Source organism: Gambusia affinis, linkage group LG15 (genome assembly GCF_019740435.1).
Source record: "Gambusia affinis linkage group LG15, SWU_Gaff_1.0, whole genome shotgun sequence".
Lineage (NCBI taxonomy): Eukaryota > Metazoa > Chordata > Actinopteri > Cyprinodontiformes > Poeciliidae > Gambusia > Gambusia affinis.
In genome coordinates this window covers 168860-195977 of record NC_057882.1, presented here as the reverse complement: position 1 = coordinate 195977, position 27118 = coordinate 168860, and the positions used below count along the sequence as shown (strand labels likewise).

The window sequence follows — 27118 nt, the reverse complement described above, 5'->3', positions numbered from 1 at the left end:
TGACTGAAAGGGTAATTGGCTTCACCTTTTCTATTTAAATGGCCTGCCTGAACATGAATATGACCACACAAAAGGCCATCAAAAGCCATGTTTGTAGATAACCACACCCTTGCATGTTGGTTTCTTTCACTGGACTCCAGATTACAACTGTAAAAGAAAAAACAAACAAAAAAACATAATTACAATTGTACAATAAGTTGCTTTCTGCCAAACATTTGGACCATTTTATACAAATTTTAGGAAAAAGATTCATACCTATTGAGCTTTTAGATAGATAGATAGATAGATAGATAGATAGATAGATAGATAGATAGATAGATAGATAGATAGATAGATAGATAGATAGATAGATAGATAGATAGATAGATAGATAGATAGATAGATAGATAGATAGATAGATAGATAGATAGATAGATAGATAGATAGATAGATAGATAGATAGATAGATAGATAGATAGATAGATAGATAGATAGATAGATAGATAGATAGATAGATAGATAGATAGATAGATAGATAGATAGATAGATAGATAGATAGATAGATAGATAGATAGATAGATAGATAGATAGATAGATAGATAGATAGATAGATAGATAGATAGATAGATAGATAGATAGATAGATAGATAGATCACAAACCACACTCCATACCAGTAAGTGGCGGTAATGCTACTAAGTTTGTTGCCAACTTTCAGTAAGACCGACAAGAAGAAACGTCATGTTACTTATTCTCAGTTATGATTAATGATATTTTTAAAGAATTATCAATTAGTTTTGGCAAGTCACTTTTTGCTGATGATGGAGCTCTATGGAAAACGGGAAGAAATATGGAACATGTTATTTTAAAACTTCAGGAAGGAATAGAGAAAGTTGGGTTTTAAATTTTCAATCAAGAAGACAAAAGTAATGTTTTTTACAAATAAAAAAATGGGGGTTGATAAAAAGTTGTATTTATATGGGAAAGAGTTAGAAAGGGTTGATTGTTTTTGTTTTTTGGGAGTAGTGTTTGATAAGAAATTAACTTGGGAAAATCACATAGAACATATTATGGAGAAAAGTAAAAAGGTTCTTAACATTAAGAAATGTTTAGCAGGTTGACATGAGGGGCAAATTTTGAATCTCTTAAAAATGTTTGTGTCACCAATTCCGTTAAGAATAGATTATGGGAGTGTGACATATGGTACAGTGGCTAAAACTAGATTAAAAAAATTAAATGTTATTCAAACTAGAGCATTGAGAATTTGTTTAGGGGCACTTAAATCAACTCCAGTATGTGCTTTATAAGTAGAATCAGGAGAAATGCCATCATGTATCAGAAGACAACAGATAATGGTTAATTACCCTAGAGCAAAAACATGTAATGTATATAACAAGGAATTTAGTCCAACAGTTTTGTGGCCTTTGAGACCTACATGGACATGGAAATATATTAATGTAGACAGATCATTATCAAATATTAAGAAAAGAAATATAACAGATATCTGACAAGAATTTTATGTGCTATATTATTAGCTTTAGAATGGGTGGAGAATACTAATATAAATAAAATAGTTTGTAGTGATTCGTTATTTGCATTGTTGAGTATTGAAAAAGGATGTACAAATAATCATAAAATATATTTTATGAGATTATGGCTGTTCATCATAGAATATGTGAACAAAATAAAAATAAAAACATTATTTTGGAATCTTGCTCATGTGGGTATTTTGGGAAATGAAAGAGCAGATAGGTTGGCTAAGGAGGCTATTAAAAAAAAGATATTGATATGCCAATAAGATTATCTAAATCTGAAGGCAAAAGTATAGTTTGGAGAGAAAGTAAGAAGATATGAAAAATTATGTGGGATAATGAAATAAATAGAAGGCATTTCTATAGGATACAAAATACAGTTGACGTAGCAAAGATTAGAGGAATAAACAGGAGGGAGGAGATAATTATAAATAGAATAAGAACCAGTCACAGTTTTTTTAAAACTGAACTATTTTTAAGATGGGGAAACATCTTACTGGTTTATGGAGTTGGTGTGATGCTGTAGAAACGATGGAACATGTTTTTATTTGTTGTAGAAAATATGTAAATCAAAAGAGATTATTAAAAACTGAATTAGGTTTTAATAAGGAATTGAAATTTGAGAATGTAGTTGATCAGTTAAATAGTATTGAGGGGAAAAAGAAGATTTTTCGTTTTTTAACAAAATACTGGAATCATTATGAGAATTTGACGAATGGATATTAGGATCCAATAGATGGCAGTAGTGCAACAATAAAGGATGCATGCTGCCGAAGAAGAAGAAGAGGAAGAAGAAGAAGAAGGCGTCATGTCACGTGACTGCCATCACATGATGAAGTTCTGTGGTCATTAGCTGACTAACCTTACGATAATGGCAGCATTTCTACAGTGGAGAAAATTTGTCTTTTTTGATAAGGACACGGTGAAGGATCCTTCAGATGGCGGAAAAACTTTTATTCTTCCTAAAGGAATCTCGGCGAGTGACTCTGGCCGGGGACATGTTGTTCTGGGAGATATCCTTGTTCAGCCAGACGATGTTACTCCAGTGTTAAGTTTGTCGGTTAAAGGCAGACCTCAGAAATACATTGACATCAGTCACAGAAATCGGTTGTAGTTAATTTAACAGGAAGTCGGGGCTACAATTCTCTGCCGGAATAGTGCAGGCTAACAACGAAGCAGTCCGGCCGGCTAATGGGAGCTAATCTGCTGATGTGTATTGTTGCTACAAGGAGAATGAGTGAATTGGTTTGTGAGGCAGTCTTTCTTTCCACACGATGCTCCCCTGTTAAGCTGTAAATTCCTTCTTTCAGGTAAAAAATTATACTTGACCTGGTGATAAGTGAACATATCTTACTTTACTTGGATTAAGTCCCAGAACTGGATGTCAATGTCAATTTCAATTAAGATTTATAATACTTAGCATTGGACAACAATTCTACGGGTTTTTTTTTTTTTGAGGTCACAAAAATAGGAAAAGGCTGCTGGAGACTGGCTACCTTGAATGGAGGGGTCCGCACTTTCTCCAGACTTGAATCTTATACAACTGCTCTGGGATCAGCCGAGTCACAGTGTTAGCACTCATAACTCTGGACCCCACAGTCTCAATGACCTGAGGGCCGAGTGATGCTACACACCAGCAGACGATAAGTCGACTAGTGAACAGCATGAGGCATTATCTAGTCAAACTGAAAGCTAAATGTGCCTAACGTTTTGTGAGCAGTGTAAGGATACGCCAGGAGGATGTAGGTCACCTCTTACTAAAGGGTTTAGTAAGAGTTCTGAAAGACTGGAATATTAGCCACTATTAAAGATGTCTAAATAAATCAGTTAACTTCTAACACTTTGATCAGTTCTCTCCTAACATATCTTGGCATAAAAATTCTTAACTCTATAATAACACATATGGAAGGACAGATCTGGCTGATGACACGCTCCTTACAGTTGACGTCATTCCAGGCGTACAAGCTGCGGGTGACTCACTTGTTCCAGCTGAAACAGCACAGTATCCTGGTATCAGTGGGACAGGATGAACATGGCATTAATCCTCTGGTAGGTGTGACCTTTTACAATCATAACAATAACTTGGATGGTTTCTCAGTTACAATATAGTATGCCAACTATATTGTAACTGAGAAACCATCCAAGTTAGTAACTGTTCTACACTTCTTTGCCAGTATACAAAAATGAGCTAGTATTTTCCTTAGTGGACCCACAGACGTGTAGTGTAGGTACAGAATCAGAGCCCAGCACCAGACTAATGTCTTATTTTTCAGGTGAAGGTCTGGAACCTTGACAAGAGAGACAGTGGGAATCCACTCTGCACCAGAATCTTTCCTGCAGTTCCCGGCAATAAACCAGCTGAAGTGTCTTGTCTCAGTGTACATGAGAACCTGAACTTCATGGCTATAGGTGAGACAGCTCTCCCTCTGCCTTTAACTTGTGGAAGTCACATGTTCTACTCTCTCTGCTCAGTAACAGTGTTTCTTGGCAGGCTTCACAGATGGCAGCGTGGTTTTAACCAAAGGGGACATCACCAGAGACCGTCATAGTAAAACTCTGACTCTGCATGAGGGGAGCTGCCCCGTCACAGGCCTGGCCTTCCGCCAAATGGCAAAAGTTACACATTTGTTTGTTGCCACTCTGGAAAAAGTCTTTGTAAGTCGGCATTCCCCTAAAGCATTGCAGACACCATGTATCTTCCAGTTGATCCAACAAGTTTTGAACAAATCGGTTGTGTTCCTGTTTTCTGTTGCTTAGTGCTACACTCTGTCTAACAAGGAGTATCCGAAAGTAGAGCTGGATACCCATGGCTGCGCCCTGTGCTGCTCATCCCTGGCAGATCCGTCCCAGGATTCCCAGTTCATTGTGGCTGGGGATGAATGTGTTTACCTGTACCAGCCTGATGAACGAGGGCCCTGCTTTGCCTTCGATGGCCACAAGCTGTTGACCCATTGGCACCGGGGATACTTGTTCCTGCTGATCAAAGATGTGAAGTCACCCAACAAGTAAGAACCAAAATCTGACTGATCTGTCCAGTATAATGGTACTCTTGATGCATTCAAAGATTTTTATGATAGAATTGATTCATTTCTAGGTAGGGAGCTCCGAGGGGGTAGTAGGGCACTCTGGAGCCTAGCTCCAGCGGTCATTGGGAGAGAGGTTGCATTTATTTGTAAAATTCGGCTTAAAGCGGAACTCACAATACACTCAAGGGGGATCTGTCCCAGGAATCAGGTAAAATATGCTACACCATTAATTTGATAAAAATAAATAAATACCCAACCACTCAATAAGAAATTTGTTGATTCTTAGCAACAATGATTTATTCAAAAAGAATTACAATATCGCAAAATAATAATAGTTATCTTGATAAATAGATTGATAACCAAAATCTCTCAAAAAATAATTATGGTAGATTTAGATCACTCAGTTTGAATCAGCAAAAGACCTCAATAATTAAATGTCCAAAAATTTCCAATCCCTTTTTCAAAGAGATTTTTGTCCACAAAGAAGTTCCATATCCTTGAAAAATAAACAAAGTCCTGGAAGTATTTCCCCGTTCTAATCCAAAGTCCTGATCCAAAATGAAAAATCCAAACGTGAACCCCCCCACACCTCCCCCAGAAAAAAAAAGAGATGAGAAAAAAAGAGTGGTACCACCAAAAATCCCCAAGAAGAAAAGTAAAGTCCAGATCTCAACGGGAACATCTTTCTTTCCCCTCGGTGGCGTCCTCTTGCACCGGGCGGTGTTTCCTGGGTGCAAACTCCGATCCAGTTCCAAAGATATGATCTGCGGCGCTGGGACAAACTTTGATCGTTGTTTTATGTCTTTTCCTTGATTTTTACTAATTTTAAACGTTCAGACAAGTCAAAACTCCCGCTGCACAGATCTGACGGTGAGCGTCTTCCTCTCCAGTTGCGCCTTCTCGCGTCGACGCACACGCCCCTTTTTAATCATTAATTTCACACACACCTGAAAACATCGTGATTCACCCAAATCAGTTACAAACAGTGGAAATTCTGAATATTTTTTAACAATGAAATCATAGCAACTGTTCTACATGACAGTTTGATACATTTACTTTTTAATGTATTTATTCAGGAAAAAAAACAAACATAGTGGTTATGTTACACATTCATCAATTTATCAGCAAAGATGTTTGCCAGAAACATATGACAAGCAACCACACACACTCTTTTATCAGAGGGTTAGAGTTAGATTAGGGTGTGGAGTTTGGATGCAAACCTCAGTAAGAAAAACCCCAAGTCAGGATTGAACCCAGAATCAATCAATCAATCAAACTTTATTTGTATAGCACATTTCAGCAGCAAGGCATTTCAAAGTGCTTTACATCAAATCAGACACAAAAACACAATGCAACATAGAATCAACAATAAAAACACAACATCAAGTCAGATTCCATCATTAAGTTTATAATTGATTACGTTTCAAATAAAACTCTAAACAAGTGGGTTTTTAGTTGAGATTTAAAGGAAGTCAGTGTTTCAGCTGTTTTACAGTTTTCTGGAAGTTTGTTCCAGATTTTTGGTGCATAGATGCTAAATGCCACTTCTCCTCGTTTGGTTCTGGTTCTGGGGATGCAGAGCAGAACCAGAACCAGAAGACCTGAGAGATCTGGAAGGTTGATACAACAGCAGCAAATCTTTAATGTATTGTGGTGTTAAACCATTCAGTGATTTATAAACTAACAACAGTATTTTAAAGTCTGTTCTTTGAGCTACAGGGAGCCAGTGGAGGGACTTTAAAACTGGTGTTATGTGCTCTATCTTCCTGGTTTTAGTGAGAACACGAGCAGCAGCATTCTGGATCAGCTGCAGCTGTTTGATTGATTTGTTGGACAGACCTGTGAAGACGCTGTTGCAATAATCAATACGACTGAAGATAAACGCATGGATGAGTTTCTCTAGATCTGGCTGAGACATTAGTCCTTTAATCCTGGAAATGTCCTTCAGGTGATAGAAGGCTGTCTTTGTGACTGTCTTTACGTGGCTCTGAATGTTCATTGTCAGAGTCCATCACTACTCCCAGGTTTCTGGCCTGATCACTGGTTTTTAGTTGTAGTAGCTGAAGCTGTGTACTGACTCTAGATCGTTCCTCTTTATGTCCAAAAATAATAACTTCAGTTTTGTTTTTGTTCAGCTGGAGGAAGTTTTGGCACATCCACACATTTATCTGTTCTAAGCATCTGTTCAGTGATTGGATGGGTTCTGAGTCTCCTGGTGACATTGTAATGTAGAGCTGTGTGTCATCTGCATAGTTATGGTAGCTAATATTATTTCCTGTTATAACCTGAGCTAGTGGGAGCATATAGATATTGAATAAGACAGCTGTGCTGTCAAGTTTTTACCAGCTCCAACAGGGGTTAGCACTCCTGGTCCTGGAGGGCCGGTGTCCTGCAACCTTTAGATCAGGGGTCTCAATCTCCAGGCCTCGAGGGCTGCAGTCCTGCAACTTTTAGATGTGCCTCTGCTGCAGCACACCTGAATAGAATAATTAAGGCTCTGGAGAACTGATCTACACAAGGAGGAGGTAATTAAGCCATTTCATTCCAGTGTTTTGTACCTGTGGCACATCTAAAAACTGCAGGACTGCGGCCCTCGAGGTCTGGAGTTTGAGACCCCTGCTTTAGATGCATCTGTACTTCAACACACCTGAGTCAAATAATAAGGTCATTAGCAGGACTCTGGAGAACCTGACTGAATCCAATAGATTCAGCTCTTTGATTCAGGTGTGTTGGACCAGGGAGACATCTAAGAGTTGCAGGACACCGGCCCTCCAGGACCAGGAGTGCCCACCCCTGCAAGATTGTTAGGCTGATGTGTCAACTAGTAACACACTCCAGAAGAGATGGTTCAGTGTGCTTTGCCAGGAGTTATTTATTTATTTTTACTCAAATGTAAGACTGCATAAATGTCTACAGTATTTGCTGTCAGATATGTAAGTGTTAGGAGACATGGTTTAACATCAGACTTCCATGATTAATAAGCAGTGCACACGAAGGAAGCTGCTGACTAGGCCTGTCACGATAACAAATTTTGCTGAGCGATTAATTGTCTCAAAAACTATTGCGATAAACGATAGTATTGTTTGAAGACCTTTGTACACTGATTTAATGGAAATGACATAATAATGCATGTGATTTCCTGCCAAAGATAGATAAACTTTATTTTCAAAAGAACACTTAACACTGGAACTGATAAACAAAATAAACAAAACAACTAAAAACAAAAATAGAATGGATTCTCAGTCTCCATTAACAAAAATGTACTTGAATAAAAACACCAAAGTGTAAATAAATACTGCATTCAACCAAAAGAGTGCAGATTATGAAGTCTGTAAACCATATTGTCCTTCAGTAATCATTAGATTTAAATAGAGAAGATGGAACATCGACTACCTGATGCAATAGTTCACACTACACGTTAGTTCACTCCTACATTTTCCCCTTATGATTGTTGCTTGTGATTTCGTAACCAATCATCCTGTAGTGTGTGGTGTGTTACAGTAGATCATTGTGGCCGCTCTGATTTAAATCAGGGGTTTTCCCCAACGGGGAGAGTAAATGCAGCCTATTGAATGTGCCAGGTAGCCAATCAGAAAGCCGGATTCTCCTCCTGCTTTCTGAGGGGAAATTACAGAAGGGAATCCCAAACAGCTGACACGGCGCAACCCGAAGTCCAGCGGACATTGGAGATGATATGTGGAAACAACATTAATGTTTATAAAACATTTGGTGTAAAGAATATAGAAATGAGAGGGGAGGAGTTGGAGCCAAATTGCTAGGCAATTAATGAACCCGGTAACTTTTCAGCTGTTCTTCGTTAACGTGACATAAATAGGTTCTAATGATTTTCATTCAGTCAGGACGTTACGCTGACACTAGAGCCACATGCACTGCAGGTAGATTGTAGTAAAGCTTTGATTAATGCCTGGTTTTAAAATGAGTTCACTGGACTTGTGGCCATTATTTTGTACCCATTGTTGGACACCACACGGCACGATGAAACCCGATAGAACCGTTATACCTAGGATTTCTGTGGGCTAATGTTTGGTCTCAGGTTTTGAAAATGGGCAGACAATCGGCCGACAGCTCTAAGATGGTGTAGTGTGAACTGGACATTACACTAAAGCAGTGCTTCTCAATTCCAGTCCTCAGGCCCCCCTGCTCTGCACGTTTTAGATGTACCTCTACACCAGAGCAGCTGATTCAAATGATTGCATGACCATCAAGTGCTGCAGAAGTCTGTTAATCACCCACATATTCAATCCAGGTGTGTGGCAGAAGGAAAACACCTAAAACATGCAGGACAGGGAGGCGTGAGGACCGGAATTGAGAAACACTGCACTAAAGATATGAGGAAGGAAGGGTCAGTGGAGAGCAGCGGAGTTGAGCCTTTTTTCATTCAGTGTCATCAACAGAAAGAGAAAAAGGCCAGAAGAGACGATAAAGGCGATCATTAAAATGACGTCAATAGTTTTAATTTATCGTATGATTAATTAATTTATTATTTATTGCGACAGGCCTGCTGCTGACTATCTGTTTTTATCCCTAGATCAGGGTTTGGCAGTGGCGAGAACTCTCTGTCAGAAAAGCAAGTTTTAACAATCTATGACCTGGACAACAAATTCATCGCCTACAGCGCCTCATTCGATGATGTCATTGATGTGTTGGCAGAATGGGGATCCTTCTACATTCTGACCCGAAATGGGAAAATGTTTGTTCTGCAAGAGAAGGACACACAGACAAAACTGGAGGTCATTAATTGCTAATCATTAACTTTCTTCGAGAAGTTCAATAAGCTCCTCAAACTTTTTTAACACTAATCATGTCTTGTTGTCTGTCAAGATGCTGTTCAAGAAGAACTTGTTTGTCATGGCCATAAACTTGGCTAAAAGCCAGCATCTGGACAGTGACGGTCTGTCAGAGATCTTTCGACAGTATGGCGACCATCTATACTTGAAGGGAGATCATGATGGTGCCATCCAGCAGTATATTCGGTAGTTCATCATTAATCTGTTTCAGAGCAAAATCATGTATTATTTTATGTTGGTGTTTGATGTTTCTTTCAGTCAAGACCTAACTGTCTATCTTCTTGGTTTGTCATGCTTCCAATCAGCACCACTGGGAAGCTGGAGCCTTCGTATGTTATTAGGAAATTCCTGGATGCCCAAAGAATCCACAACCTGACGGCATACCTGCAGGCCCTTCACCGCCAGTCTCTGGCCAATGCGGACCACACTACCCTGCTGCTCAACTGCTACACCAAACTCAAAGACAGCTCCAAGCTGGAAGAGTTCATCAAGGTGAGAATTTAATGTCAATAGTGAAAAACAAAGGAAAGAAAGCTCTGACTTGTCTCATTGTTGCTTTATTGGGACTTTTGTGGTAAACAGATTAGTCTTTGAGTAATGTTTGTGTGTCTGTATTTTCACAGAGCAGCGAGAATGAGGTCCACTTTGATGTTGAGATTGCCATCAAGGTTCTTCGCCAAGCTGGATACCACAGTCATGCTGTGTTCCTGGCTGAACGCCACCAGCATCATGAGTGGTACCTGAAGATCCAGCTGGAGGACCTGAAGGTGACGTGTGTGTGTGTGTGTGTCAGGTTGACCTGATCTTCTGGGGAACATATCTATGGTTATGAATTGATTCAAAAGAATCTGTAAAAGTATTTTCTTAATGCGGGAAAGTTTTTTTTCCTCAGATTTTTTATCAGTTGCTGTTTCTCAGTGGCATGTTAAACATGTATGTCTCGGTTGCTTTTATAGCAGCTCAATCTATGCCTACGGTTTCATGCTGATGAAATATAGTCAATTTCTTGCTTGCTCATAACGCTAACTCAATCATCTCTTTCTGTTCCCACTGCAGAACTATCAGGAAGGCTTGCGGTACATTGGCCGCCTGCCTTTTGAACAAACTGAAAGCAACATGAAGCGCTATGGAAAGACGCTCATGCACCATGTTCCTGAAGGCACCACATTGCTCCTGAAGCGCTTATGCACCAACTATCATCCGAGTGAAAACTCGATGGAAAAAGTCAGCCTGGACAGTAGTCTGCTTAACAAGGTCCGTGTGTGTGTGTGTTTTTTGTTTTGTTTTGGCTAGTCGCCAACATCTATCAGTAATACTCTCATGTGTGACTTTTGTCATTTTAATTCAAGGCAAATTCTGAAGAATTCATCCCAATTTTTGCCAATAACCCTCGTGAGCTGAAAGCCTTCCTGGAGCATATGATTGAGGTGGACCCTCGTTCATCCCAGGGTGTGTATGACACACTGCTGGAGCTCCGACTGCAAGACTGGGCACACGAACAAGACCCTGAGGTTAGTGCCAAACCAACACATGTTCAAGTTTATTTTTTTAAAATAGGGCAATATACATTAATGGACATTTTCATGTAAATACCTGAGATTATAGCAAGTTGCTAATTACCATCTCTAATCCCATTGGCAGGTTGATGTTAAAGCACAATAATATATACAGGGATTAAAAAAATGCAGAAACACTTTGGAATAAGAAAAGTATAAAACCACCTTAAAATCCATATATCTTTACTCAATGTTGACATTTTGGGCTTTCCTAGAGTCAGTTTTTAAGATGTTCTTAAATGAAAACATGTGAGCTGTTCCTTTACATAGATATTTGTATTTTTAAACATTTTGTTAGCTTTGCTATTTATGATTATGTGATTATATGTCCGCTTCATATTTGACAGAAAAAAAAGGTTTGCCAGGGAGAAGCCCTTTCGCTGCTAAGAAGTGACAACACTGTGTTTGATAAGGCTTTGGTCCTTTGCCAGATGCACAACTTTAAAGAAGGTGTCCTCTACCTGTATGAGAAAGGCAAACTGTAAGTAGTTTACTGCAGGTCTTTCTGGAGAGCAGGGTTCATCAATCAGCCATGTGTGCTCAAACCAAAACAGACAGGCAGAATTTTTATTTAAATATTACAAATAACTCAACATTTTTTTAGGAATGCATGTTTATATCTGGTATACAATAGAAATGATAATAATTTGGCCTGCAGTAGAGATCTGCAGTCAACCACCAACCACTGTAATGCTTGTTGATGATGTAATCAGACAGCATCAAAACAGAGAAAGTGGGAAGCAGCGTGACTGAAAGTGCAAGGGAAGAGCCTGTTTAAAAAGCAGATGCAAAAATGGAAATAATCTGAACCTGGTTCGGGTTTAAGCTCTCACATTCTTAATGTGACGCTCAAGAGGAGCATGGCAGATGTAACGGTCACACAGCAGGGAAGGGGTAAAAGTGCTCATTTGGATGAACGTGTGATTTTAGAATCTTTTGTTGTAAAAGTTTGAAGGCCAGAGGAAGTATTTTTCACATTTTTGTAAATAAGCCTCCCACACGTCACTCAACCATGACCATATTAAGGTTCTGAGGTAAGGCCTATGTAGTGCACAGCTTGGCGAAAATCTGATCAGCAGTTTTTGGGTAACAAATTTTGCAATTTTACAGTGCCACCTTCATTGCAGTTGGGAAAAAAAAATCTAGTTTTATTGGCTCAGAGTTGATTGTTTTGCCTAATGCAAAACAATCAACTCTGGCTCTCTGGGAAATAATATGGTAGTCCAACAACTTTTGCACAGTGGCTAGCTACCAACCATAGTAATATGTTGGGGAATCTTTCTACGAAACTTTGCCCACATCAGTTTTTGCTAATGTAACTGGTAGTTGTGGAGTTATAAGCTGACTATTTTCTATCACAGCACCACCTAGAGGTGAATGTGGCTGAATATTTGTATCAGAGTAGATGTTCATGTGTGCATCCTGAATATGGTTACTGGTTTGTGTAATGAGTGAAAGTGACCCTTCACTTGTTACTTGCTCTTCATTGTACAGTGGCAGAGGAAGAGAAATGTAATGTTGTCATTTATAGAGTTCATTACTGTGTAATAACCTGCGGAATGAACAGTGGTCTGAATGAGCAGGTGTTCGTTACAAAGAACATCTTGATTGTGTTTTTATATCATAACTTAATGATGTATGTGTTTGTACAGTTACCAGCAAATCATGCATTACCACATGCAGAATGAGGAGTATGGAAAAGTTGTAGATGCCTGCAAACGTTATGGAGACCAGGAGGGCTGCCTTTGGGAGCAGGCTCTCGGATACTTTGCCAGAAAAGAGGAGGACTGTAAGGCCTATATCAGTGAGGTCCTACATCACATTGACCAGAAGAACCTCATGCCTCCATTACTTGGTGAGCTGCTTGTTGTATTGTTTCATAACACAATGTGCTCTGAAATTGTAATGCGTAACTTGTTGGTTTGGTTTAATGATACATTGTGTTTAAGATAGGATAAAAAATGTTGGACTTTGTTTGTGCTTCAGAACCTTACTGTCTCTGTCTGATTTTGTTGCCATGGTGTATTTATGCAGGATGTGGCTTTATTTTCTCTGAGAGTCGATGCTTAGCAGCAAATAACTAGTTATTGTCTAATCAGTCGTGCAGACACTAGCACACAACTCAACGGCCACTCTGTCAGTCATCAAAGACTACCTCATCAATAAGCTGCAGCGAGAGAGCCAGCAGATAGAAGATGACGAGCGTAAAATTTGCCAGTACCGCGAGGAAACTTCTCATCTCCGTTCTGAAATCCAGGAGTTGAAGGCAAGGTGAGTCAAGTAAAGGTAAAAAACTCATCCCTGCAGCTCTCGTGGGGCCTTTAACAGAAAAAAACTGACATGTTTCCACACAGTGCCAAGATATTCCAGAAGACTAAGTGCAACATGTGTAACAGCCCCTTGGAGCTTCCATCTGTACACTTCCTGTGTAGCCACTCCTTTCACCAACACTGCTTTGAAAGTTATGCAGAAAGTGATGCCGAGTGTCCAACCTGCACTCCAGAAAACCGAAAAGTCATGGATCTGCTGCGCGCTCAAGACCAGAAACGGGATCTCCATGACCATTTCAATCGACAGGTAACAAGAAGGAAAACATATTCTAGTCACTTGTTTCTCTAGTGACATGTTTGACTTTTTTTGCCTTTAATATTTTTATAAAAATACGTTCCTCAGACTTTCAATATTTCATATTCTACATTGTCTTCTGCACATGTTCTAAAATCTTTTTTTTTTTTTTTTAAGCTCCGAAGCTCCAATGATGGTTTCTCTGTAGTGGCTGATTATTTTGGTCGAGGAGTGTTTAACAAACTGACGCTGGTCACTGACCCTCCAGGGAGCAAAACTGTTGGAAGTCTAGAAGTCAACCTGCAGCGAGACCTGTTGATCCACACCAAGAGAAACTGCTAGACATATCTGTCTTTAATTGTGTTCTCAATGCTCAGACCAACCACTCAGCCTTGCGTCTGCATTGGACAGTCACTCATTTATCAGCAAAGACGCATGCCTGCTTATGAAAACTGCTCTATAATGCATTATCCATCAATAAATTTCCTGAATCACATTTGGAAAATGCTTCATATGTACTTTGTGCTTGCTTGTAATTCTTGCACAAAGTGATTTAACACTTTCATCAGTTTGACACGCTTCATAAACTGTATAGTTAATATTGTGAAAGTCATTAGGTCTTGTGTGGGTTTTTTTTTTTGGTCATTTCATACAAACCATTTGTCAGTAGTGAAATTATCCATCATACTCTTAATCACTAATACGGAATTAGTTGTAAAGGTCATTGATATGTCTGTTGTAGTGTTATTTATGTCACAATGTCTCCTCTTAATTAATTGGGTCCTCCTGCTTTATCCCATAGGTGATCATCAAAGATGTGTATTTCAACTGGACACGGTTTCTGTTACTTCACAAATAAACCTAATTTGTTTATTTCTTTACATAACCAATATGATTTTTCTTTGTTTGTTTGTTTTTTCTTTCTTTTTTTTGTTTTGGAGGGATTGGAGGGACTTTTTATGAAAACATTGTGTTGCTTTTAAAAATGATTGCAATAGAGCAGGGGTCTCAAACTCCAGGCCTCGAGGGCTGCAGTCCTGCAACTTTTAGATGTGCCTCTGCTGCAGCACACCTGAATAGAATAATTAAGGCTCTGGAGAACTGATCTACACAAGGTGGAGGTAATTAAGCCATTTCATTCCAGTGTTTTGTACCTGTGGCACATCTAAAAACTGCAGGACTGCGGCCCTCGAGGCCTGGAGTTTGAGACCCCTGCAATAGAGCGACATAGTGTAGAGGAGACACCACATGTACATGTTCCATGCGCACTGCAGATGGATTTCTTTCTTGAACTCAGTAATGGGATAGTTGCTGTGGTTGCTGGATGTTTTCTCCTTCCCCCTCTGCCCATATCATTCTGAAACTATAAATGCACTACAGCAGGGGTGGGTACTCCTGGTCCTGGAGGGCCGGTGTCCTGCAACTCTTAGATGTTCTCTGGTCCAACACACCTGAATCCAAGAGCTGAATCTATTGGATTCAATCAGGTTCTCCAGAGTCCTGCTAATGACCTCATCATTTGACTCAGGTGTGTTGAAGTAGAGATGCATCTAAAGGTTGCAAGACACACCGGCTCAGGATAACCAATTAAACCATAGTTAGTCAGGTAAGCCCAACGTTGTTCCTAACCCTGGTTGATTTGAGATATATATAAAATTGTAAACATGTTTACTCTGACAGAAAGTGACATTTGCATTTCGGAGTGGGCCATCATGAATCCAGACTCCAAGCTGACATAAATTAGGGTGATGGCATAAGGACATAATTTTCAACGTTACATGTTTTTGTAATATTTTTTATCAGATGTAATTTTTGTTTCAAAAGTGATTTTTCTTTTACATTTTAATTCTACAAGGGGAGTAATATGAGATTCATCTCTCACTAGTGTATGACATTAATTCATGAGGAAACATTCGGTTTGTCAAACTGTTACCTGGAAATGTCGTCGCTTGAACGTGGACCAATAGGGTTTAAGTTATTTTTATTTTTTTGTTTTTTAACTTCGCTCATGTTTCGTGGACCAATCATTCAACAGTGCGTGGACTAAAGTGGGCGGGACTAGACCTGTAGAAACAATGCCGGTTACGACAAAACTGCAGCAGAATTTACGAACCGGAAATGTGGACTTCTCCTTACACAATAAGGGTACAGTATTTATTTTTGTGATTAGAATAAAGCACTGTGGTATTCATTTACAAAGTCACCACGCTTCTCAACAGAGATTAAGCTGCTATCGTCTTAAAAACGACTCCAGGTAAAATATACCACAGAGTCATCCTGTTCTCCCTGAGTATTTTAGGGCGAGCCGGAAACGGCGCCTCTGAATATTGTTGGCATGACAACAGCTTTTCACCGGCTACATCTTCGGTGGATCCAATGAGGTAACGCCGCGTTCTGGGCCCGAGTGCAACCAGTAAACCGGTGATAAGGGGAACTAAAACTCCCAACAGAGACAGCAGAGAGACTGCAAATCAAGGCAGTTCGTAGTGAACTGGTCTTAGAATCTCCCGCTGAAAGTGTACTGTGTGGAAGCTCCTGTACAGCTTCATCTGATCACCCGGAGAACGTAAGTTCCCGCTCCGCTTCCGAATAGCTAGCTGCTCGTGCGCCTTTACTTTGCTCCTTGTTTCCGCTTCGTACCGTTACTGTATTACTTGTGGAGCATGAGTTTATGTTCATACATATAGTAGGAACTAAAGGTTACTTGCTCTCTGCTTCAAAGCTAAATCTGACCGGTACGGTTAAACTTAACTCCACCATAAACTTGCCTTTACTTCAGCAGCACATGCCTCTGCTTTTTGAAAGCTAAACAGAGTGCATGTTAAAGTTAAGTGATCATTTCTAAGAGGACGGCTTCACTCTTCTTCTCATCTGTAACGTCGTCGTCGTGTTTGAACAGAAGTTATGTGTAGGCTGTTCATTCGGATATGAAACTGAATCTCTCTTGTAAAGGGGGCACTGACATTTTCCCACCTCCCTCTCCTGACATTTGACCTTAGTGCGTTCATTGTTTATTGCTGAAAGCCGAGGTTCAGCCAGAACACATCCTGGTGGTGTTTGTAATGCCACGTGTTTTTTGCAGCTGTGAACAGCTGGGTGGATGCAGGTGAAGTGAGACAAGTTCCTGATGTGATAAAGGTGATGTCATCTTACTAACGCCATATTGGTAATAAGTAACTGGACTAAATGTGATTCGAGATCTAAAACCAGTACACCAGAGTCTGTTTCTCTGAAGTAAACCCGTGCATCTGTAACCCTGGGTGATGACAGCTTTAATTGAAAAGCTGATCTGAGACTCAGCTGTTGAACGTCTCCTATATTGACATCATGTTTACAGAAGCATGGATGCACACAGTTGGAAAATGAATGTTTTATCATGTTCAGTAGGAGGCCCATTTGTTAATTGTGGGTCTCTTCCACATTCTATAATTTATCAAGGAGTTAAAATGCTACAGTTTCCATGCCGCCATCATTTTCCATCATACTCTTCCTTCAGTTTGCTGATCTTAAATTGACACATCTGTCTCTGTACACTGCCAGTCAGCTGGATGAAACAAGGCTCCTGTAGTTGCTCTCCCTTACAAATAATTTATTCTGGACCATCAGCAGTCAAATTCTAATTACATATATTTTTCTTAACTTGCTGCCTTAAAGTTAAAATAAAACCAAACATTACATGATTATGCTATGTCACATTATAATTATAATATATGCAATATAATTCCAACAAATGTATATATTTTAGCAGATAAAATAATTTAGTTTTATGTTGCAAATGCAAACTGATGAAACTGTGTTATGCATTTTTAGCAGGAAATGTTTTGTGTCTCTACAGCTCATCATGGGAGTAAGGATCCAGATGTTGGTTGCTCTCACCTCTCTTCTTCTTGCCCTGTTCCCTTCTCTCACAGGTAATCATCCCTCAGCATGAAAAGAAAAAGAAAATCAGTTCCTGGTAGATTTGATGAGGATTGATCACAAAATGTTTGATTTGGCTTAGAATAATTTGACTAAACTGTTTGACTGATTAAAGCCCTCCCAGCTGAATGTAATGCTGCCCTTTGTGTTTCCAGTGACTGTAGCTGTGATGTCAGTTGACCTTGGGAGTGAGTGGATGAAGATGGCAATAGTAAAACCTGGTGTGCCAATGGAGATTGTTCTCAACAGGTGAGTAGGAATTAATTTGATTTCATTATGATCAGATGACCCTGGTGAAACATTTAGAAATGTTTTGCAGTCTTTAAACATGTACTTAGCAATATGAAATCCTTCTTCCTCAGGGAGTCGAGAAGGAAAACGCCCACAGTGGTCTGCCTAAAGGAAAACGAGAGATTATTTGGAGACAGTGCATTAGCAGTGGTATGATGTTCCTTCTGGTTTCAGACAGATTCAGGCCATCATCAATAATTACATCACTATTGTATGCTGTCCTTTGTTTTTCAGTCTGTGAAAAATCCCAAAACAGTTTATAGACATCTGCAAAGCCTTCTGGGTAAAAAGCATGACAACCTGCAGGTGAAGGTCTATCAGAGATGTTTTCCTGAGCATCAGCTGCAGGGTGACCCGGTGAGAGGAACAGTTCACTTCAACAACTCCCTGTGAGTTTTCACTTCTCTGTTCTTTTCAGTATCCACATTTATCTATTCCTGCTTCTATTTCATCTTGAAAATAGCACCTTTATCAGAAGAGTTGATGGAGAGTGGTTTAATTTTGAAAAAGTATTTCAACAAGTTTAGTTTCCATCTGGACCTGCTTATATGTACTTACTTTAATAAGCAGACTCATAGTTTGACATTGGTTCATCAGGTTCTCTGAAGTACAAAAATTGACATGGAATGTGGCCGATTCTGAGTCGGTGCAATTTGAACTTGGTAACTTCCGTTTTATTTGAGGCACATTTCTGTGTTAAGTCTTTTCATTGTTGGTGTGATGTACTATTCTAATCTTAAATGTCTTTTGGTTAGCTTTATCACTGAGATAAATTAAAAACACATTATTTGCATGTCTAAACAATATGTCCTTATGTGTTAAGATGCAGCAGGGTGTATGTTTCACAGGGCCTGCCTGAGTTATTACTTTGATTCTCTTGTCAGCTTAATGTCATAAAAACCGACTCAGGATGCTGTTGTAGTTACCATGGAGACATCAGATATAATTTTTGGTTTTTAGTAGGGTGTGTTACTAATTTCTGTCTGTCCTGTCTCTTTCGCTTGCAGAGAAACTCATTACTCACCTGAGGAGCTGCTGGGGATGATTTTGAATTATTCGCGTGGGTTGGCTCAGGACTTTGCAGGTCAGTTTGCTTGAGAAAGTTGATTGGTTGTTGTCTAACACATGAGAGTAGATCAAAGACACTCTTCCTCTTTCTGTGACATTTACAGAACAGCCGATCAAAGACGCAGTCATCACCGTACCAGCTTTTTTTAACCAGGCAGAGCGAAGGGCAGTCTTGCATGCTGCACAGGTGGCAGGTTTAAAGGTTCTTCAGCTCATCAATGACAATACAGCCGTGGCCTTGAATTATGGTGTTTTCAGAAGGAAAGACATAGACGGCACAGCCCAGGTGACCCCAGCAGTATGTTGGTTTATGCCATCTGTATGGCTCAGAGTGGAGTAGTAATGCTCTACCTGTTTCATTACAGAACGTCATGTTTTATGATATGGGCTCAGGCAGCACGACGGCCACCATAGTCTCATACCAGACGGTGAAAACCAAAGAGTCTGGTACCCAGCCACAGCTACAGATCCAGGGAGTTGGGTGAGTGCAGTGATCCCTGATGAATGTGGCTGCTGATGGCTTCACTACTAGACCAAGCTATGCTTCATGTCATCTGGCTGTAGGTATGATCGAAGTCTTGGGGGCTTTGAGATGGACCTGCGGCTGCAGGACCACCTGGCCAAGCTGTTCAACGACCAGAAGAAGAGTCCGAAGGACGTGAGACAGAACCACCGAGCCATGGCCAAGCTCCTTAAAGAGGCACAGAGGCTGAAGACGGTGCTGAGTGCAAATGTTGACTTCATGGCCCAGGTGAGCCCTGGTAGCCCCGGTGAACACTCATGGGCTGGGTGAACCCGTATTGCAAATGTTGTAACTCTGCTGACCCACGTTTAACTGGTTGCCATGGTCCCCTCATCCTACAGGTGGAAGGCTTGATGGATGATATCGATTTCAAAGCGAAGGTGACTAGAGTGGAGTTTGAAGAACTGTGTTCTGATCTGTTTGAGCGGGTCCCTGGGCCGGTGCAGGAGGCCCTCACAGCAGCAGACATGAAGCTGGTCAGTATGTCCTTTGCTGCTTCCTTCATTTACATCACACTCAGCTGCTGCTACAGGCACCTTGTTCTGTCCTGTCGGCACCAGTAGAATTTCTAAGCTATTTTCTGTTTGACATAAGTTGATATGTCTAAAAGTTGTTTTCTACAAATTGTAAATGGTAGACACACAGTGGTTAGCTTTTGTTACAGCTGTGGCTGTAAGGTGTCTTTCTGTCAACAGGAAGATATTGAGCAAGTGATTTTAGTAGGGGGTGCCACTCGTGTCCCCAAGGTTCAGGAAGTGCTGCTCAAAGCTGTGGGGAAGTAAGTATAACAAAGTTTCCATGATTTCCTGAACTTCACTGCTTTTGTGGAGGTTTCATTAGAAGGACTGAGTGTGTCTGTGTAACAGAATGGAGCTGGGGAAAAACATCAATGCAGACGAGGCGGCGGCAATGGGAGCTGTATACCAGGCAGCTGCTCTCAGTAAAGCCTTCAAGGTCAAACCCTTCCTGGTCCGAGACGCAGCCATCTTCCCCATTCAGGTCAGAGCTGTTCTCGCAGGGGTTCAACCTCCGCTTAGAGACTGGATATTCAGACTTTATCAAAATAGTCCCTGTATACTTTTACTGCTTCAGGTGGAGTTCAACCGGGAGGTGGAGGAAGAGGAGGGAATCAAAACCCTGAAACACAACAAGCGCATCCTGTTCCAGAGGATGGCGCCCTACCCGCAGCGGAAAGTTATCACCTTCAATCGCTACACTGATGACTTCGCCTTCAATATCAACTATGGAGACCTCAGCTTTCTAAGTCAGGAGGACCTCAGGTTTGCTTCAACACCTTCTGCTCTTGGAAACTTCCAAATATTTTAGTTTTTCTCATCATGAAGTTTGACATATGTTGATTCTTCTGCTTTATTCCATTGGGGTAATATTAGCAATTTCCCGTCATGGTTGTGTTTGGCAGTGTGTTCGGCTCTCTGAACCTGACGACGGTCAAACTGTCTGGAGTGGGCCACAGCTTCCAGAAGCATGCCGATGCTGAGTCCAAGGGGATCAAAGCTCATTTCAACATGGATGAAAGTGGAGTTCTGCTGCTGGACCGGGTGAGGTCCTCCACAGTCAAGGCTCCAGTCGGAAGCATCTTTTCAGTCAACTTCTGTAGGGCTTTTCAGCTTCCTGGTTGGAAGCAGTGTGTTTTTTTTTGTTTTTCTTTGTTTTTATTTTTCCCTCATTGTTATTCATTTATGAAAGGTGAGGAGAAGGTCTCATTCAATTAATTAAAATAAATGTTAATATTCCTTCTGCAGGTGGAGTCGGTCTTTGAGACAGTTGTGGAAGAGAAGGAAGAGGAATCTACTTTAACTAGTAAGCAGTGCAGCTGCAAGCAGCAACAGACATGAAACACTGGAACGGCATCAGAAACACACAATGCTGTGAAGTCACAAACATGCAAATGTTGAACATTTACTGATTGATGTTATCTGTTCCTTTCAACAGAAATGCATGATGATTATAAAAGTTAATTTAACCAATAATCTGTCGGTCTAGCAGCCTTGCATTAGATGTCAGTCTTTGAACTAGGACTGAACGATGGGCTGAAAATATATCACGATATAAGCGTTTCACATCAGTGTATATCAGTAATTGTCGATATCAATAACTATTGATGCTTTCTGTTTTTAAATATCTGAAATACTGATGGTGTGACCTTTCTTGTTTTGTCCACAGTTTCCTCTTGTGCTGTTTTTTTTATTATTATTATTTAAGCCGTTATGAGGCACGGTGGCAAAACCTGAAACTGCTGCTGCTGCTCAAGTTACTCAGTAGATTGTTGTTAGGATAACCAACAGTGAGTGAGTTAGTTGATGCCACCCTCCTTAGCTGGGGCTGTGAGAGCAGCTAAAGCCTTTCATCTGTCTACATCCCCCAGAATCCTGAATTATTCTGGATTGGAGTTCAGTGAATATTCTATTAATTGAATATTCTACCAGATGTATTATCTATTAAGATTGATCACATGTCTATCACGATATACATTATCAATAACAATATACAGCCCTACTGGGAACATTAGAAGAATTGTTCCAGAGTGAGCTAAGGGCCTACTGTTAGGTTCATTTATCCACTAAATCACATGTACAAATTGACCTGCGTTTAAACTATCATGACAAATGACTTCTAATTAAAACTAAAGTTTTGCTTTTTGTCAGAACTGGGCAACACCATTTCCACGCTGTTTGGAGGAGGGTCCTCTGAGCCAACTCCAAATGTAACCGAACCCGTCCAGGTAAGTGTCCCTCAGTGATTTGGTCCACCCAAGGCGACAAACGTCATAATGTGAGGCCGGGGGATAAACATGAGCATCTGTCCCTAACCAGGAGGAAGAGGAAGTTCCTCCTGAGTCTGGGAAGGAGAGCAACGAGGCCCAGAAAAATGAGGAGAAGGACAATGAGACTAAAAACGATTCAGGGAAAAGTCCAACAGAAGAGAAAAACGAGGAGAAACCAGAGGACACAACCAGTAAAACAGAGACTCCGGTAAAATGAGTCGCTCTCCACAGTTTTAACCAATTATCTGTGACCTCATATTGTTGTTTGGATGTCTGCAACAGCTGTTATAAAAACTTTCTGCCATCATTCAGCAGGAAAAAGGTGACCAGAAATCAGAAAATGCCGAGATGGAGAAAAAGACAAAACCTCAGAAAAGAACCAAGATATCGGAAGATGTCGCCATGGAATTTCTCATCAATGACATTATGGACCCCACTGCTGAGGACCTCAATTCCTCAAAGAAGAAGTAAGTGTTAAACTTCTTATTCCTACATTGCAATATTGTTGATGCAGTCAGAAAAAGCAAAGGTTTGGCTCTCTCCAGGCTGCAGGACTTGACAGACAGAGATCTAGCAAAACAGGAAAGGGAGAAGATCCTGAACAGTCTGGAAGCATTTATCTTTGAGACGCAGGTTAGTGACTGCAGCTCGATGCCGGCCTTCGCTGAAGCTTTTCTCCTGTCTGAGCCAGAGCTGCATGTGCTGCCTGATGTCTGCAGGACAAGCTGTACCAGGAGGATCACCAGCAGGTGGCGACAGAGGAAGAACAGGAGCAGATCTTGAGCAAGCTGAAGGAGGCTTCCGACTGGTTGGACGAGGAGGGCTATGGTGCCAGCACCAGGCAGCTGAAGGAGAAGCTGTCTCAGCTCAAAGGGTTGTGTAAGGACGTGTTCTTCAGGGTGGCAGAGCGAAGGAAGTGGCCGGAGCTGCTGACTGACCTCGACAACACACTCAACACATCCAACTTCTTCCTCAGGTCAGTCCAACACCACTAACCGTGCCAGTCACTGTGGGTGCAATGTGTAACCCATAGCAACTGTAGAAGATAGTAAAGCTATTAGAAGCCAGTTTAGCAGAGACCCAAAACGCTTGAGTTCAGTTCACTGTGACTCTATCCACTTTATGATGTTAGTGTCAGAGATAAACATGAACCTCATGGAGTGAAATCCCCAGACCTCAAGCTAGCAGAGAACTTATCTCTGAAGGCAAAACCCAGAAGTGTTGAGAAATTGTAGAAAGTACAATCACAGGAAACTAAATATTCAAGCATTTTTCACTTTTGTCAGTAAAGACTAGAGCTTGTCAATTTAGACAAGGCTGTTTTCCTCACATGTGCCTTGTTCTCAATGCATCCGACTCCACAGAAATAAGAGCTGTACTTACTTGCTTAAAGCACTATTTTGAACTCAGCTGTGTGAAAACATTCCTGTGCGGTTTTGGATTGAGCTCTCTTTGTTTCACAGGGGTGCCAAACTGATTCCAGGGGATGACCAAATATTTACAGAAGTTGAGCTAAATATGTTGGAAAAAGTTATCAATGAAACTACGGTAGGTGGTTCATGTTGATCTGTGTTGTTATTGTGACAGATTGAAGGCGTTGTGCTGCAGATCATCAAGAATTCTCATTCCTGCAGTTTTCTCTTCTAGTTTATTTCTGGAAAGGGCCACATCAATTTGAACTGTCTTGCCCCACTGTGGGTTTTGTCTCTTTTTTTTTTTTGTGTTCAATGTATTCTATTATTGTCTTAGTTGCAAAGCTAAAATATGTGTAGTCCTCTGTTTAGTTCTGGTAAACTGGCCTTCATGCTTATTTTTGTGCTGCAGGTTTGGAAAAACGAAACGGTGGCAGAACAGGAGAAGCGATCTCCGCATGAGCGGCCAGTCCTGCTGTCCAGAGACATCGAGTCTAAGCTGCTCCTGCTGCAGCGGGAAATGAACTACCTGCTGAACAAAGCCAAATTTGCAAAGCCAAAGCCTAAACCTAAAGCCAAGAATGAGACGAGCACAGACGCAGGCAACAAAGTCAATGCCACAACAGAAGAAAAGGTTATTCCTCCCACAGAGGAAAGCAAGAACCTAAAGAGCGGTGGGTTATTAGCAGAGCAGGTCCCACTATTAGTTGTACTTGTTGTGTGTTAGACTTTATAGAATGATTTTGTCTCACAGCAGAAAGCTTAGAAGAACAGGAGCCAGGTGAATCCCCGCCCACTGAAGAGGGCACTCCACATACAGCTACTGGCAGCCAAGCACAACCCACAGAAGAGTCCCTGAGCAAAGGTTAGTCTGTCACAATACTGGAGAGAAATCCACAATAACCGAGGTAACATGGAAAGCAAAGTAAAATTCACTGGATCACAAAATAACAGAAACATTTTGTTTATTGAATGTTTTTCCAAGCTGTTTAGGTGTCACTCAACTTCTAAGGAAACGCATAAAGAATTTTGAAACATGACATTTCCAAGACTAGGACAAGAGACCTTTTTGTCCAACCTAATTTAAACCAGTTTAGAGGCACAAATGCTATGACTTTTGAAAAACAGACAACTTATTTTCAAAAAAGTAGCAGAATATAGAAAATTTATTTTCAAACGGCTGCAAATTTTTGATTATTATTAACATTTGTTGATTCTTGATTATTTTTAGCTAAAGCTATTAGGAGCCATTGTGGAAGGTCCAAAGAGTTTCTTAAGGCTCCGGAGCCACAGGTTGCAGACCCTTGTACTAGGACATTGATGAAGTGCAAATTTTGCTGTTGTAGTAAAATGTTGCATATCATTAACTGGATTAGTTCCAAAAACAGAAAAAATTGCAAACAAAAGTATATTGATTGAGTCTATTAAAATACTTATGAAGCAAAGAGTTCAAACTTTAAAGCAAATTAATCATTTACTATAAGAAAGTTTACAAAATCAGATCAGAGAAATTGTAAAAACAGATTTTTATACCACAGTGATCACTGAAAGAGAAAGGGGGCATCTGCAATGTAGAAGACATTTAACAACATAGCTAAACCTTTAGGGTTGCATGAAAAAAACCCTCATCCTCCATGACTTAACATTTTGTAGAAAACTAAAATAGTTGTGTTACAACATGTGACAGCAGGGGGCACATTTGAGTAAGTTCTTAATTAAAGTCAAGCACTTGCCACTGGATTGTGTGCAGCAGTACTTTCTCCAGTCAGCAACACCAGTAGGTAGTTGGTCTTGAGGGGCCTCTAAAACCAGAACTGGCATCTAACCAGCTGAGAAAACTGACTGCTCTGAGTGAAAATAAGTAAATATACAACAGCAGAGTTCCTCTAAAGCTTAGTAAGTCCAGGCCTAACTCTCTCCTCCTGTTTGTTCCTGTTTAGAGTCTGCAGAGAGTGCTGCACATGGAAACCATGTAGAAGATGAATTATAACAACTGGACCTGAGGCGGGAAAAGAAAATCACTATTTATTGACACATTTTCAACTTTATTTGCCTTTTTTTAATTTTCTTTTTTTTTTTTTTATTACCCTGTTTGTTCAGTTCCTGGGCTGATTCTGGTTAAAGGCTGGAGAATATTCCTTCCACCTCTTTCCCTCCCTGCCACTTTGTCCCTTCATCTCTTCTGGTCTCTTTGGAGTTTGAGCATTGGACATTTTGAAGAAGTAGGCTATGAATAAATACAGCCTGAGACCATTTGGCACAAAATTGAAAATCTCTAGAATTATATTTGCAAAAACAACACAAAAAAAAACAATGAACTGAGATGAAGCCAACTTTATATTTAAGTATATCAGCAGTAATTCCCATGTTTGTTGTTCTAAATCTGATATTTGCCGAGACCAACTTGAATGAAGAGGCCAAGTTTAAATGCATCAACAAACTGGAATAGTTGAAGCAACGTCTCCAGATGTCAGCAACATTTTCACTGAATCATTTGAATATCGGAGAAATCGATGCCTAGTGAACTTCACATTAGCGGAGCTCGGTCGCTATGCTAGCATCCGTTTTATTTGTTCTAATTACCAGCATAGATGCGATTGAGCTTTATTAAGAGAAAAATACTTGGCCAGGTATGGTCCGTCATGTAGCTATAAAGCTATAAGTATTGCAAATGATTGGTCCAGTCATTAGGTCTGCTCATCAGTCAGTCTTTCTCTTACTTAAAGGTGTGAATGGTAAATATATCTGTGAAGAAATGTCATTGGTTTTCACTGTTAAACGCCCAGAGTGGTTTTTTTTGTTTTTATTTCTCTTTAAACTGGTTCTTGTGCTAAATCTGAGCTGTTGCCAGTTCTTGTCTCATGAACTGAAAAGACCAATCTTGGCACTGTACAACTGGTTCTGTCTCAGTCGGTCAGAGGAAGGAGAGAGGATCATATAGAACCCACTAGCCAATAAAATTTGAGTCCTACGTTTAAAACTCCGGAGTTAGTTTCAGTTGTAGACTAATCAAAACACTGGCGTGACATCAGGCCCATTCTGTAATGTTGGGAATTTAGACCAGTGTGTCACATTGAGCTTCTACAGTCCCATTTTTCACTTAATGGCTGTAGTGTGTGTGTGTGTGTGTGTGTGTGTGTTCACATGGACTCACTGTTGGTGGATAATAGAAATAATGGGATCTGTTAAGATAAAGTGTCTCTCTATGAGAAGTGAAGAAATGATGATGTGGCAAACTAAGTAATTCAACTGGCAGTGGTTTTATAGAACCCGTTTAGAACCTGGTTGGTGTCAATCCTTCTTTACCACTTTAGTTCAAGAAACACATCTGTGATGCAGATTGTTACCACATTGGCTTCACCAGAACCGCCTTGGGGGGAGAGGGGCCTTTGGGTTTAATTTGTGGTTCTTTGAAGGGAATAACTAAAGGCAGTAAAAAGAGATGAAATATTTGTTTCTAAACCATGAATAAAGTTTTTCTTTTTAAATTAAATGTTTTTTTTTTTTTTTTTTTAGTATGAACCCATGTTTGATTTTACTTTGGAGTGACTGAAAAAGTTGAACATGTCCCTGAGTCCATAGCAACATCTGATTAAATTCGGTTTTAAGATATTTTTAAAAGCCTAGCAACTTTCTAATGCCATCTGTGGGGCAGGT

The 27118-nt window shown here is 40.3% G+C and overlaps 2 protein-coding genes across 9 annotated transcripts; both read left to right on the top strand.

Moving 5' to 3' along the window:
* The first annotated feature begins 2290 nt into the window (after positions 1–2290).
* On the top strand, positions 2291–14350 carry vps11 (VPS11 core subunit of CORVET and HOPS complexes). The gene is made up of 16 exons (XM_044140926.1): positions 2291–2522; positions 3410–3558; positions 3783–3918; positions 4001–4164; positions 4267–4514; positions 9085–9286; positions 9378–9529; positions 9649–9835; positions 9967–10110; positions 10400–10597; positions 10693–10854; positions 11247–11380; positions 12552–12754; positions 12999–13170; positions 13254–13476; positions 13642–14350. Exons 1-16 carry the CDS (start codon positions 2381–2383, stop codon positions 13804–13806), a joined length of 2781 nt encoding a protein of 926 aa, XP_043996861.1. The 5' UTR covers positions 2291–2380; the 3' UTR covers positions 13807–14350.
* A 698-nt stretch (positions 14351–15048) lies between these two features.
* hyou1 (hypoxia up-regulated 1) lies at positions 15049–26954 on the top strand. Of its 8 annotated transcripts, none has more exons than XM_044141060.1 (25): positions 15525–15609; positions 16547–16602; positions 17300–17375; positions 17538–17631; positions 17745–17823; positions 17908–18062; positions 18681–18757; positions 18846–19027; positions 19107–19222; positions 19306–19492; positions 19606–19740; positions 19960–20042; positions 20131–20263; positions 20357–20544; positions 20685–20823; positions 21028–21085; positions 21931–22007; positions 22099–22257; positions 22365–22516; positions 22595–22682; positions 22769–23025; positions 23513–23597; positions 23874–24135; positions 24216–24326; positions 25402–26954. In XM_044141060.1, exons 1-25 carry the CDS (start codon positions 15540–15542, stop codon positions 25449–25451), a joined length of 3069 nt encoding a protein of 1022 aa, XP_043996995.1. In that variant the 5' UTR covers positions 15525–15539; the 3' UTR covers positions 25452–26954. The 8 variants fall into 8 exon arrangements, with proteins under 8 accessions (XP_043996999.1, XP_043996996.1, XP_043996995.1 ...); XM_044141059.1 differs by having other exon boundaries at positions 22362–22516; positions 24219–24326; XM_044141058.1 differs by having other exon boundaries at positions 22362–22516.
* The last annotated feature ends 164 nt before the right edge of the window (positions 26955–27118 follow it).

What these genes read in the sequence shown, in the direction of transcription:
- vps11 (XM_044140926.1), top strand. Translation starts at nt 2,381, where the DNA reads ATGGCAGCATTTCTACAGTGGAGAAAATTTGTCTTTTTTGATAAGGAC. An exon ending in GATGTGAAGTCACCCAACAA is followed by an intron (nt 4,515 to 9,084) that starts GTAAGAACCAAA and finishes TTTTATCCCTAG; the next exon opens with ATCAGGGTTTGGCAGTGGCG. An exon ending in ACACACAGACAAAACTGGAG is followed by an intron (nt 9,287 to 9,377) that starts GTCATTAATTGC and finishes TTGTCTGTCAAG; the next exon opens with ATGCTGTTCAAGAAGAACTT.
- hyou1 (XM_044141058.1), top strand. Translation starts at nt 15,540, where the DNA reads ATGCCGGTTACGACAAAACTGCAGCAGAATTTACGAACCGGAAATGTG. An exon ending in CTACAGATCCAGGGAGTTGG is followed by an intron (nt 19,223 to 19,305) that starts GTGAGTGCAGTG and finishes ATCTGGCTGTAG; the next exon opens with GTATGATCGAAGTCTTGGGG. An exon ending in CTGCTCAAAGCTGTGGGGAA is followed by an intron (nt 20,043 to 20,130) that starts GTAAGTATAACA and finishes TCTGTGTAACAG; the next exon opens with AATGGAGCTGGGGAAAAACA.